Genomic DNA, 14870 nt, shown 5'->3' on the forward strand with positions numbered 1-14870 from the left:
AAAAAAAAAAAAAAAAAAAAAAAAAAAAAAAAACCGTTAACACTCACGAAACCATATCCTTTGGATCTCCCTGTATTCTTATCCGTTATGACAACGGCTTCAAGAATCTCCCCAAACTGCTCAAAGTAGTGCCTCATAGTGTCGCTCTGAGTCTCCCAAGCCAAGCCACCAACGAAGACCTTGGTGTAAGTGGTATCACCAAAGGGAGAGTTCAAGAACCCAGAACTGGAAGTTGATCCAGATACGGAACTAGGAACCGGAATATGCTGATAAGCCATTATTAGTGGAGAAATCAAAAGAAATGAACACCCAGTATACAATATAAACAGAGACACAAAGGGTAAGTAGGATTGAATGAAGTGGTGGAGAATTGGGGAATTAGAGAGAAACCCACATAGCAGAAGCAAACCCCTAGGAAAACCCTTGAGAAATTGAGGGAATATACAGAGAGAATCAGGAGAAAAGTGAAGGGGATTGAAAGGGGAAGAAAAGAGGAAAGAGGGAAAGTAAGGCAGAAGAGGAATGATCAAAGCGAACAAGAGTGATCATAATTGGAAATGGAAACCCTAGAAATAAAATGAGAAAGAAAGGGGGATGAGATGGGCCAGACAGGAACAGAGAGAGAGAGAGAGAGAGAGAGATCCAGGGAGTGTAGGAAGAAGGCGGGTTTGATAGAGCTGTACAGGGAAAAGCAGGGAAGAAGAAAACGGAATCGGGAAGGAGTATTAGGATTAAAGTAATGGATAATACAGATTCGGAGGAGAAGCCGGCGGCGGCGGAGAGGAGAGGGAGGGGGAGGAGGCGGCGGCGGAGGAAAAACACAAGGGGGGAAGGAAAGGGCTGAGAATTTGCTTTTTCATCGTCGCTGTTTTCTTTTGTTCGATTGACGGACCCTCGAATCTTACGGGATTTTCATTCAGATACTCCACAGTTTTTCTCTCTTTTTTTTCTTTAAATAAAAAATTTAACCACTCGAATAAATTTTTCTAAATTAATTATGATTAAAATATTTAAATCTAATATAAATATCTATCCAACAGAATTTTTATTAAATAATTAATTTAAAAATTATGGGAAAAATTCAATTTATATATGAAGATGGTATGATTGAATTAGTTTAGCTTGTTTATTAATTAAAACTATTTTCATTTCATTTTAATGAAAATAGCTTTTTAGGAATAATAGAGTAATTAAAGCTTAATATTTAAGAGTTTATATAAAAAAGAAATTAAATAAATAAATAAAAATTCACTGCTCAAAATATGTTTTAAATTGGAATAAAAATTATTCCCAAGTGAAATAATAATAATAATAATTATAATTATTATTATAATTATAAATAAATAAATAAATAAGACAATTTATTGAAATTGGTATTTTTGTCTGGGAAAGTCCTCAACAGACAGCTCAAGAGCTGGTCTACGTGTTGGGACATTTGTGTTCATTTCTTTATCTTTTTATTTATTTTTTTTATATAAAAAAATCAATTGAATTTCTTACTTTTATAGAATTAAGAATTTTTACGAATATTAGGGTATGCAACACCTTTCGAATTTCTTCATAATATTTTGTCATTTTTTTTTTTAAATATCTCAAAACGTTTCCGCTCTCGAATCGTCTATGTTTCAAAAAAATTAGTTGTTATTTTTATGGTTTAGTTGCATATCACATGATATTCTACTTTGTGTTAAGATTTTATTTTTATCTTCGGTATTGATTATAAATGTTGTCATTTTGCACCTAATAAAGTATTTTTTCATCCACGTTCCAAGCCCTTTCTCATGCAACCATAGCTCCCACCTCTTTCGGGACTCACAAACTAAACGCGCCTATTCATACAGCGATGATGTAGACCAACCCTCTTCATTAGTGGTTGCAAAGCTCGAGTTTCACCCACACCCTTCATAGTAACCCGAACAACATTACCATATCCTCAAATCCATTAATGGCATCCTAATTAAAAGACTATTTTTTAAAATATTTTGAAGGAGTTAGCTTCTCGTTTTATCCGAGAAAATGCGACAATCGTAGTTACAGACTCGAAGTTAAGCTCACAATTTAGCAACGTAGATAAGTTTTGTATGGCTATATGTTGAACGGTAATCCCTACAGTAAGATGAGACAACGGCATAAAAAACCTAAGTGCTAGCATAGGCAAGCTTTTATAGTATTTCAGTCTTGGGTTTAAGAAAAGTTGCAAGCATGATGATATTTATTGAGTATTTTTATACTCATTCTTGCTATTATTTTTTAGATGATAGCGGAGAACTTTACCTGTGAGACATTAGACTCTATAAACATATAAGTACATGTAAGTATGTTATAATAAAGATATATTTCGCTTTGTAACTTATGAGTTCTCCGCTCTAACATACTTACATGTACCGTCGCTAATTTTTTTTAATGTATATGTAAGTATGTTATAATTAAGTATATTATAAACGACTGTCATATAAATAGAAATTATATTCAACTTGCAAAAGTATACCATCAAACAATCTACATCTGCATATTTGTACTTATCGAGTTCCAGCTAAGGTCTATGAGATGACGCCGGATGACTGTGACAGTGGTACAATATCACTTATCATTCGGCAACCAAAGAAAGACCGTTTGAAGTGGTATATGGGCGCCCCCGACCTCACATTATGTCTTCATCATATACTCATGAGCCCAATAGGAGTATTCGGTGGAACGGGGGAACTATACTTGCTTCTGGATAGATGTGTGGGACAGAGGGCTCGTGGTACCAGTTGCCCTTCCTCCTCTCCTTTGAGAACCGTGTGAACGAGAGTGCGCAAAAGGGAAAGAGCAACCTCATATTAGGCACTACCGCAACATCAACTGATAGTTGGAAGGTGCATGATAGTGAAGATCAATCCATCTCAATCTACGAAAAAAAATATATTGCCTTGGGCATGCAACCCAAAAATCTCGAAAGACAGCTCGCTTGACGAAAACTCTTTTAGAGCCTGGTATAAGCCAAGCCCCTTCGATTCGGCAACAAGAGTCGGTTATAGAATAGTCTTTTGGTCAGCTTTCCCGTTCTTTCAGACTTTCTGGCCAGTAGGTTTTAAGCAGACCTACCTTGCTGACATGGAGGATACGAAAGATCTCGTTGCGCTTGCGTCCACTGATACGTACATGGATGGAATGGATGCATTTTCTGCTTCTGATTGGTCCTTCTCGATTACCTCCTTCACTTATTGGTCTTAGAGCTTCTCTCTTGTAAACTCTTGAACCTGAACCTCTACAGTCGAGTTACTTACTCCTGTTCCTATTCTCTCGTTCACCTGATTGAACTGAAAAAGAAGATTCTCGTAATAAATTGTTCACTTCCTTCTCCTTTTCAGTCTCAAATCATATTAAATCAATCTTCTCCCTATCGGTTGGAAATGTGGAGATACTTTTACCGTCACATGTTAGCACTTGACTTATTCTAAACGGTTACATTTGTAATATTAAGAAAAGAAGAATTTGGAGAGAGTAACTCAAAGGCATAAATTGTAAGCTTCCTTCTCGAGGAAGTTCAGTCAAGTAATCAAAGACTTGGACAATACCGCATACCGAGACTGAACAACAAACAACTTTCCTTCTGGGTGGTCTACCCATCTCACTTCCTTAGTTGACTAAGGTAAGGTAGCTTAACCTTGAAGAAGGGGCATTTCCCTCTTGTCCTATTGTGGTAAGGTAGCAATCAAGTCTTGGAAGCAAGCAAATTACTTAGTGAATATGGTAATCTGGTCTGGATGGGCAGTCTAGTTTTCTAACTGAGTAGCCCCGCAGTCCGTCCAGCCTAGTTTTCTAAGAGTGGTCAATGTAGGCTAAGATTCTTTTCTTTTGTCTTGGGTCAACTTTCTCTTGTAAGCAATACTCCCCTTCCTTTAAGAGAAATTTTTTTGTAAGCTAGTCAATCCACCTTAAATTAGACTGACTATAATCGGCTATTCCATCTATCATTATAAGCCTTGTCAACTTTCCATTCTTTCAATTCCTTCTGTCTTCCTCCCTTTCATTTCAACTGTTGAAATAGACCCATCACCCCTGATCATGATGTGGGAACTGAAGCCCGTTTTTCTTTCTCTTTTTGTGCCAGTAGTTTGATTATAGGCAGGAAATATGCTTGTTGCAGGTGTAAGACCATAAAAAATCGTAATCTCCTATACTCAGATTAAGGGATTCATTTCCATTGCAAAAGTGGAGTGGATCTTCATGAAAATTGAGTACAGGAAGATCCTAAATGATCGCCTAAACTAAATGTGCAAACTTGGTTTTGGAGATTATAGGTAAGTGTAGATTGTCTCTTTCATAGGGACCATAGGTACATAACATGGACTAAATTCATTTCAAGAAAGTTAAGTAAGCTCTGATCCATGTTGTGTGTCGTAATGCCACAACTTTCAAGATACCACTTGTTGTGTTGTTGTGCCACAACTAAAATATTATAATGCCCTATTGTTGTAGCAGAAGCGGAAGCAAGATCGATCATACTCATACACCCACAAATAGAAATTAAATAACCAGACACAAAGATTTACGTAGTTCGAAGAGAAGAAATTTTTCTACATCCACCATGGTAGCCAATCACTATAACAAAGTGTATCTCTTACACTCTCACATTGCAAAGTCTATCTTACAAAGTGTATCTCTCACACTCTTACACTACAAAGTCTATCTTACAAAGTGTATCTCTCAGACTATAACACTACAAAAGCTCTCTTATAAAGTTTCTCCCAATTGCCTCTAGACAAATACAAAATGACTATTACTCCACATGACTCCAAATCTCAAAAAATATACAAATTGAACCAGAAATAAAATCACCGGTAGACTGTGTCTTGTGTTTTTATGTTATTTTCTTCTTCTAACATTTTCCTTCGACTTTTTTCCTCCGTCAACCATTTCCTTCTATTTGCTCAGTCAAAGTTACCAGATGATGAAGTTTGGTACGCCTAATGGAATTGGATTGATATGGTGAGAGTAATTGATATTCTCTCCTTACCTAATAATCTTTATTAAGTAGGAGTAGCTTTAGAATAAGTTACTAGCTTATATAGCAATTATAGGAGGTTTGGTTGTCAAATTGTGGATTTTTAATTAGGAAGATTGTTAAGCTTATATAGCAATTATAGGAGATTTGGTAATAGTTGCCAAATTGAGGATTTTTAATTAGAAAGATTGTTAGTGGTTATTAACTTGAGAATAGAAAGTTTAGGAAGCTAATTAATGTTTTCTCCACTATAAATACTGGAGGATATGTATGTTTTGTTCACAAGGACTACAAAGAGAATTGAAAAGCATAAGCATTTAAGGTTCTATTTAAAAGCTTTCTCCCAGATTCTTCCTTCTTCAGTTGTTTGTTTTGACATATTTCGATCGTGGGTCATTTTCAACCTTTGGTATCAAACCTAGGATGCAAAAACAAATGCCGTCACCACACAAAGTCGTCGGAGGAGATATGACGGCAATAAAGAGCGGAAAGGAGGGGAGTCTAACGCTTCAGTACCCATTATTCACGAAGAGTAACTGCGCAGTATGGTTGATAAAAATGCATATCAACTTACAGGCACAAGGCGTGTGGGACGCCATTGAGTATGGTGACGTTGAGGAGTATAAGATAGGATGACTATTGCCGCCATCTACCAAGCAGTCCCAAAGGGCGTCCTTCTCATGTTGGTAGAGAAGGACTCGACAAAGGCAGCGTGGTGACGTTGAAGTGCGTAAGGATAGGTTGACTCTTACCGCCATCTACCAACCAGCCTCGAAGGACGTCCTTATCATGTTGGCAGATAAGGACTCAACAAAGGCAACATGGAAGACACTACAAACACTGTATGTGGGTGTAGAACATGTCAAGGAAGCAAATGTACAAATCTTGAAAAGTCAGTTCAAGGTTATCCGCATGAAGGACGGTGAATCTATAAATGACTTGTTGGAATAAACTTAAATGGAAAGTGTAGTTTTATTTTTTTTGTTAATTTGAATGAGCTTTAAAACTAAATCGTTGAACAAAAAGGCCAAAAGTAAAAAATGAAAGTCCAGTAACTAAGAAATAGCGGTAACACTTAAAAATGAAAGTCCAATAACTAAGGAATATTGGTAAGTGTTTCACTAACTGTCTATTCGAAAATGATCGGATATGAGATAGCCAATTTTAGCCTTTAGAAAACCTATAAATAACTAAGGAATATTGGTAAGTGTTTCACTAACTGTCTATTCGAAAATGATCGGATATGAGATAGCCAATTTTAGCCTTTAGAAAACCTATAAATTAAAGTATAATAGAAAAAGGGTTTTTCAGAATTCCTTGTCTCCTTGTCTCTCCCCTCTCGACATCTCTTGCTACCACGATTAAATAATTAGTATCAGAGCAAGCTTTTATTTCAACAAATTGGTATCAGAGCCAATGACGAATATGATGGGACAAATGTCGCTACCACGATTAATAAAGACGAACTACGAGAATTGTAGCATCCAAATAAAAACTCTTCTCGATTCTCAAGACGCATGGGAGGTGGTCGAAAAAGGTTTCAAAGAATCAAAGGATACCACAGGTTATACCGCAGCGCAAAACAAGGCGCTAAAAGAATTGCGATCAAAGGATAAGGTAGCATTATACATGTTCCGGGCTGTTGACGAGTCGGGCTTTGAGAAGATTGTGAGGGCAACTATTTCAAAAGTAGCGTGGGACACTTTAGAAAAGATGTTCAAAGTAACCGACCAAGTCAAGCAAGTGCGTCTACAAACTTTGAATGGCGAGTTGGAGAAAATGAAGATGATGGAGTCAGAAGATGTATCTGACTACATTACGCGCATTTTAATTAGTTAATTAAATATCTTCTTTGACTGACAAACACATCCAATGTATTACCAATTTTGTAGGTGGCCATTTGGAAGGAAATGTCATAGATTTAGTTGGCCATTATCTTGACATTTTTAGGATAATTATTTAAATAGGTGAATAGAAAACACAACCTCATTTTAAACAAAGTCAAAATTACAATTATGGCTGTATGTTATTTTTTAGCATTTTTATTTTCTTCAAGCCATCGGTGGTATATCATTACGGAAGAGCCAACCTTATCAACATGCACGAAAATAGCTCAAGTAGTTAAAGCGTTGACCTAACAACACATAGGTCTCAGGTTCGTAGGGTCCATCTCCGGGCAGGCTCACTCACTCCTCCACACCGACGTTGTGATGACGGGTGTCGAAGTTGTCGTTGAGCGAGTGATTAGGGAGACAACGACCACTACCCGTGTTCAGTATACCCGATGCTGACAAGGTCTAACTACAACGAATGGGCCTTGTTGATGAGCGTCAACCTACAGGCGCAAGGGTTGTCACGCTGTCGACAGCCAGAGATACCGCTTCAGTTGTTGACAAGGAGGGTCGTCTACTCCTCACTGAGGAGGAATGACTTGCACGCCTAAAGCTCCGCGACAACACCGGCGAGAGCAAAGGAAAAGATGGGTATCAAAAGAAGGAGTCGACCGATGGCAGGCCGATCCAGTGCTCGAACTGTGGGAAGAGAGGTCACTTGAGCAAGAATTGCTGGAGCAAGCTTAGGAACAAGGAGAAGGCCGAGAAGACCCATGTGGCTCAATCCGAGGAGGACGAGCCAACTCTCTTCATGGTAAGTAGTGCATACGTTGGAGCAAGCTCAGGAACAAGGAGAAGGCCGAGAAGGCCCAGAGAGGTCACCTGAGCAAGAATTGCTGGAGCAAGCTCAGGAACAAGAAGAAGGCCGAGAAGGCCCAGAGAGGTCACCTGAGCAAGAATTGCTGGAGCAAGCTCAGGAACAAGAAGAAGGCCGAGAAGGCCCATGTGGCTCAATCCGAGGAGGACGAACCAACTCTCTTCATGGTAGGTAGTGCATACGTCCCCAATTTCGATTCCAGATCCACGGAGGTGGAGGTAATCGACGACGACGTCGAACTCGAGGAAGAGCTCCAACTAGGCGTAGCAAAGGCGGCACCAGCTGGGGAGCCAATTCAACTGAAGGAGGAGCGGGTGTTCACTCAGATCGGCGAGTGGGATGAGCAACATGAGAACCGGCGATGGATCCTAGACACAGTGGCAACAAACCATATGACCGGGGCTAGATCTGCATTCTCCGAGCTCGACTCGAGAATTCGCAGGATGGTGAAATTTGGCGACTGCTCTATTGTCGAGATCGAAGGGCACGACACCATCCTATTCAACAGCAAGGGAGGCGAACATCGCAAGCTGACCGACGTCTACTTCATCCCGAGGCTCAAGGCTAACCTTGTGAGCCTAGGTCAACTCGATGAGACCGGCTGCTTCATTTCCATCGAGCGCGGGCTATTCAAAATCTGCAATGATCGACAATGGTTGCTCACGCAAGTTCGGCACAAGACAAACCCTCTTTACATCCTAGAGTTAGAGATAGAGCAACTCGTCAACCTCTCAGCCAATACCGAAGAGGTATCTTGGATGTGGCACGCAAGGTACGGGCACTTGAACTTTCTTGCTCTAGAAAAACTACACAAGGAGGAGATGGTGCACGGTTTGCCGGCAATCAAATGCGTGAATAAGCTGTGTGACGGGTGCCTCATCGGCAAATAGAGGTGCACCCTCTTTCTGTCTCGGAGTTCCTACCACGCCGATGAGCCGTTGGAGCTTGTACATGGCGATATCTGCGGGCCCATCAAGCCAGCGACCCCAGGCGGTAAGACCCTCTTCCTCCTGTTGACAAACCCTCTTTACATCCTAGAGTTAGAGATAGAGTAACTCGTCAGCCTCTCGGCCAAGACCGAAGAGGTATCTTGGAGGTGGCACGCAGGGTACGGGCACTTGAACTTTCCTGCTCTAGAAAAACTACACAAGGAGGAGATGGTGCACTGTTTTCCGGCAATCAAAGGCGTGAACAAGCTGTGTGACGGGTGCCTCATCGGCAAACATAGGTGCACCCTCTTTCCGTCTCAGAGTTCCTACCGTGCCGATGAACCGTTGAAGCTTGTACATGGTGATATTTGCGGGCCCATCAACCCAGCGATCCCAGGAGGTAAGACCCTCTTCCTCCTGTTGGTCGATGACAAAAGTCGCTTCATGTGGCTGATCCTGCTGCAAGCGAAAAGTGAGACGGTAGAGGCGGTTAAGCGCATTCAAGCGCGAACGGAGGCCGAATGCGGGAGGAAGATACGAGTGCTGCGCACAGACCGAGGTAGAGAATTCACCTTAACAAGTTTCGGTAAGTACTGGTGATGAGTTCGATATACAACGAAAAATAATGGCACCCTACTACCCCCAGCAGAACAGAGTGGTGGAACGCCAAAATCAGACCATCGTCGGGACAACAAGATCTTTGCTGATGATGGTCGAGATGCCTGGGAGATTCTGGGGAGAGGCAGTAATGACGACCGTCTATCTCCTCAATCGGTCGCCAACCAGAAGCCTCGATGGGAAGACGCCATAGAGGCCTGGTATAACAAAAAGCCAACTGTACATCACTTTCGAGTGTTCGGCTGCGTCGCATACATGAAGGTAGCGCGTCCCCACCTCGCCAAGCTCGTTCCAAGGGGGCTGAAGGTCGTCTTCATCGGCTATGAACCCGGGAGCAAGGCGTACAAACTCTATGATTCTGTATGGGGCGAGCTCACATGTCTCGTGACGTCATCTTCAACGAAAGCATCTTCTGACAGTGGAACGACGTGAACGTGGTAGACCACAACCCAAATCAATTCACTGTGGAGTACCTCGTCACCGAGCCGGAAGAAGGAGGAGCCCAGCATCAGGAACCGTCACTGCCGCCAGCAGGTGCACCCCTTGAACCAATGGAGTTCACAACACTACGAACTGCAGATTTGACGTTAGATGCCGATCACGATGATGATCTGGTAGCCAGGTACCGGAGGATGGACGACCTAGTGGGAGGAGGTGAACCACCTGGACTGGCAGTGTGCGAGAGCTAAAGAAGACCGTCTACGTCCGACAACCACTTGGCTTCCTGGACAACGACAACCCGGGTAAGATACTGCGTCTGCACAAGCCACTCTACGGGCTTCGGCAAGCACCACGAGCTTGGATTGCGAAGCTCGACGGTACCATACTGTCACTGAAGTTCAAGCGCTGTGCCTCTGAGCATGGCATGTACACGCACAGCCACGGCGAGCAGTGACGGATCATGGGAGTGTACGTTGACGACCTCGTAATCACTGGAGGAGACATGGAAGTCCTCAGAAGATTCAAGAGGGAGATGTCAAAGAACTTCAAGATGAGCGATCTCGACGTACTCAGTTACTACCTCGGCATCGAAGTGCAACAGAGTACTACCGACATCACCATCTGTCAAAGTGCGTACGCAAAGAAGCTGTTGGATACTGCTAGGCTAGCAGACAGTAACCCTACAAGAACGCCAATGGAGGCTCGATTCCAGTTGAGGAAGAATAGCACTACGACGGCAGTCGACTCCATCAATTACCACAACATTGTCGGGAGCCTGCGCTATCTGGTAAACACTCGCCCTAATCTCGCTTATTCCGTTGGATACGTGAGTAGGTTTATGGAGGCACCTAGGGAGGAGCATCTAGTGGCTGTCAAGCGCATCTTGCGCTATGTAGCCGGAACCAGAGGCTGAGGTGTAAGATACTGCGCAGGGAGAGAAAAGGAGAAGCTTAAGTTGGCCAGCTATAGTGATAGTGACATGGTCGGTGACGTTGATGATCGTAAGAGCACCAGCGGGATGATTTATTTCCTCTCAGGTGGCACGATCTACTGGCAATCAACTAAGCAAAAGTAGTTGCTTTATCTTCTTGCGAAGTAGAGTACATTGCCGCTTTGACGACAGCAACACAGGGGGTCTGGCTTGCGCGCCTGATGGAAGAACTCATCGGAAGAGAAAGCGATCCACCAATGCTTTATGTGGACAACAAAGCTACGATCTCCCTGATCAAATCCGGGTTTGCACGACCGAAGCAAGCACATAGAGATCAGGTTCCATTACATTCGAGAGTGTACAGATCGGGGCCTTATCAAGATTGACTTCATCCGAATAGAGGAATAGCTTGGAGACATCTTCACCAAGTCTCTGGCACAGGTAAAATTTGAGGAACTCCGTTCAAAGATTGGAGTTCAAATAACAAGGTAGATATACCGCATGTTTTAGGAGGAGATTGTTAGATAAAAGCATGAGGTTTCCTTATTTAGATTTACACGTTTTAATTAGTTAATTAAATATCTTTCTTTGACCGAATGACAAACACCTCGAATGGATTACCAATTTTGTAGGTGGCCATTTTGAAGTAAATGACAAAGATGAATTTGTTGAGAAGAAAACACCACCTCATTTCAAGCAAAGTCAAAATTGCAATTCTCTCTCTCTCCTATTTTTTCCCATTTTTATTTTCTTCCAACAACTGTTCTCTCTCTTCCCGTCAAACTATTTCCTCTCATTGAAAAGGATTTCACCTCTCCTATTTTTTCGCATTTTTATTTTCTTCCAACAACTTTCCTCTCTCTTCCCGTCAAATGATTTCCTCACTTAAAAGGATTTCACTTGTCGATTATCTTGCCGGTCGAAAAACAACACAGACTGAGGCAAACCAACTAAATCGAAACGGAGAAATGTTACCCGAGACACGGGTTGTGGAGAAGATCTTGAGGTCGTTAACCGACAACTTCAAGAATGTTGTATGTGCGATAAAAGAGTCAAAGGACCTAGCGAAGTTCACGGTTGATGAGCTCGCCGGTTCTCTTGAGGCACACGAGCAACGTAAGAAAAAGAAGGAGGAGACACTCGATCAAGCGCATCAGACTAAGGCATCATTAAAGAATGAAAAGGTACTCTACTCTCAAAATATTCAAGGTAGAGGTCGTGGAAGTCGCGGAAATGGTCGAGGTGGTGAAGATAGGAGAAATGAAGAAATCTATAAGGAGAAGAGACAGTCGAGCCAAGCAAATTGGCGTGGAAAATGACTCAATCAAGGATATAATTCCAACATCCAGTATTACAAATCTAAAAAATATGGCTACTATGCAAATAGTTGTAACTCCGAAAAATGTTACAATTGTGGCAGAATGGGTCATTATGCAAGAGATTGTCGAACCGAGAAAAAGGTGGAAGAAACGATCAACATAGCCTTGGATGACGCAACAAATGGAGACATTCTCTTGATGGCCCAAGATGAAGAGCTGAACACAAAAGGACACGATGGCGCAAAAGATGATGGCGATAGTTGTGAGGCGGTGGAAACTGTTGGAAATGAGGTGATGCACAACAGATGTGGCGAAATCTAGATAGCGGTGACGAGAAAATCGAAAAAAGATGAACAACCGGATAATAGAGAGCTCAAGCTTGAAGGGAGAGAGCTCCAATGGTCGGAAAGGAAATTTGAGGAAGAAAGAAGAAAGAGGATAAGAATGGGAGAGAAAATGGAAGAAGGAAAGAAAGAGTTAGAGATGAAGGTTAAAAGGTTAGAGAAGGAAATTGCTGAGTGAGAGTTCCTCCTATCTAAAACAGGAGAAGGAAGAGAATGGGAAGGTAATCTCTGAACTTGTGAAGAAAGTTGTAGAAGGTGTAGAGAAAGAGAATGACTTGTTAATGAAGATTGATGCTCTAGTGGACGAGCTAGGGAGGGAGGAGAAAAATATAGAGATGCTGACTCAACAGAGAGACTCACTCGACGTGAATCTGAATCGAGTCCAACAGGAGGCAGTGAATTTACGACACACGATTGAGGTACTCACTCGTGATAAAACCGAAATGGAGAAAGCAAAAATAGAAGTTGAAAATATCATTGTGGACTTGCAAAGGGAATTGAGTAAATTGAACGAAGCTATGACGATTGTGTCGAGCGTGGCTGAGAATGAGAGAAATGAGGAGTTGGTGTCTCAAATGAAATGTTCTCGAGAAGCTCCAAATGAAGTCTCATCAGAAAAGGACAAGCTCAGTTTGCCGCTCGAGGACAATGAGAGGAAATTGAAGAAAGCACGACTGAGCTCGAAAAACGAAAACGGCGCAGGTGGAATCATTGAATATAACATTTAAGTTTATGAGAAAGTTTTGTTGGAATAAACTTAAATGAAAAGGGATATTTTTTTTTTTTTTTTTTTGTTTGTTTGTTTGTTAATTTTAATGAGCTTTTAAACTCATCCAAGGAAAAGGCAACAAAAAAAAAATGAAAGACAGGATAACTATTTCAGGAATAGTGGGAACTGTTTAGTAATGGTGGGTTAGAAAATGATTGCACATGGTATAACTGTCTCATCTAAGTACCGTGTAATAGAAAAATGGTTTCTCAGAATTCCTTGTCTCCTTGTCTCTCCCCTCTCAACATAGAGCAAGTAGAGTTGTCTCGTTATCAACAGTAATAGAAAAAGGGATTTTCAGAATTCCTTGTCTCTCCCCTCTCAACATCTTCTTCATAGTTTCGTGAGTGTTATTTTAACAAATTAGTATAAGAGCGAACTTTTATTTCAACATGACTTTGTCATGAAGTTGACAACAGTCGTCAGCGGCATCCCTTCATTAGGCGATAGGGTGGAGGAGATCTCCATCGTTAAGAAGTTCCTTCGAGCTGTTTCCCTGAGATTCATGCAGATTGTTCACTCCATTGAGTAGTTTGGTGACCTCAAAAATATGTCAGTTGAGGAGGTCGTTGTTCGTCTTAAGGTCCATGGGAAGAATCTTCCTGGTTATGAAGACAAAGATTGGGAGAAACACCTCTTACTCACACAAGAGATGTGGCTCGCACGGACGAAAAACAATGATGCAGTTGACTTTTCTTCTTCAAGTATAAGAGGACGTGGCAAGCATAAACAAGAAAAACAGAGGTCGTAAACGCGATCGAGGACATGCCGCAAATGTGGTGGTAGAGGAGGCAGTGACAATAAATCACAAACCTATCTGTAACGACCCGGGAAAAAAAAGGAAAAGAAAAAAAAAAAGGAGAAAAAGAAAAAATGAACTCAGTCGCCGCGAGTTTTCTAGCGACCGCCGAGTTTAACGGACCCCACGTGAAACGTCAGCCACACCTCGCTCAGCCTTCCGCCCACGACTCCCAAAATCGATCTGAGTACCTGAAGGACGAAAATACGAGAGAGAGCGAGAGAGATGCCGAATAATGTCGGCGAGTTTCCAATTCCTCCGACGAGCCCCAAGCAACCCTAAAACCGACGCCAAACGCTCAGTTACCACCACGAGAAGGATCCTTAACTATAAGGTACGTTTTGTGCCTTTTCGTAAGCGACGCCGTCGGTAACCGAGGTCAAAAAATTGGGTTTTCCTAAATGTTCTTAGATCTGTGGCTTTAGGAACTATTAGGCCGCAAAACTCCCCAAAAGAAAAGAAGGACGACAAAAAAAGAGGAAAAGGAAGAAAGAGGACTGAAATCGGCAACGGAAATGCCACAGGAAGGAGAGAGAAAATGCACTGGGAAATCGGCCGAAGTCGGGTAAGGAAGACGAGATATACGGATTCGGGTTAACCCGAACCCAAAACCCGGGATAGCCAGCCCGACTTCTTTCGCTAGGCCTCTACCTTCGGCCCAGCTCAACTACAGCGACCCAAACCTCAAACTAGCCCAGAAGCTACGGTTCAGCTGAACCAACCCGAGACCAGACCCACGGTTTAATCGAACCGGCCTGCAACCCAAAACACTTGTAGCCCAGCCCAGTAAGCTAATGCCCAACAATTAGTCTGGCCCAGTAGCCTTCTGCAGCCCGCGACCCGAATTGGACTGTGACCCGCGGCTCGACCCGACGTTACCCCACGACGTGGCTCATTATAACGCTGTCACGTGTCAAACAGCGGTGCAGGCGGTCCCTCGGCTCGGCTTGGCGCAAATGGCTCAAGCTCCCTCTAGTGACGCTCCAGCGGCTGTTCGGCTCGGCCCGGTTTCCACTGTTTC

The 14870-nt window shown here is 42.3% G+C and overlaps 1 protein-coding gene across 2 annotated transcripts in view; it reads right to left on the bottom strand.

Annotated features, from left to right (window-relative positions):
- LOC111496432 (RNA-binding protein 24-B-like) overlaps window positions 1-919 on the bottom strand; it is a 6698-nt gene extending 5779 nt beyond the window's left edge. For both annotated transcript variants that reach the window (XM_023146866.1, XM_023146865.1), the window contains exon 1: window positions 48-919. In XM_023146866.1, coding sequence (XP_023002634.1) covers window positions 48-278 — 231 coding nt within the window. In that variant the 5' untranslated portion in view covers window positions 279-919. The remainder of the gene's footprint in view (window positions 1-47) is intronic.
- Between the last annotated feature and the right edge of the window lie 13951 nt (window positions 920-14870).

Source organism: Cucurbita maxima, unplaced genomic scaffold, assembly GCF_002738345.1.
Source record: "Cucurbita maxima cultivar Rimu unplaced genomic scaffold, Cmax_1.0 Cma_Scf00022, whole genome shotgun sequence".
Taxonomy (NCBI): domain Eukaryota; kingdom Viridiplantae; phylum Streptophyta; class Magnoliopsida; order Cucurbitales; family Cucurbitaceae; genus Cucurbita; species Cucurbita maxima.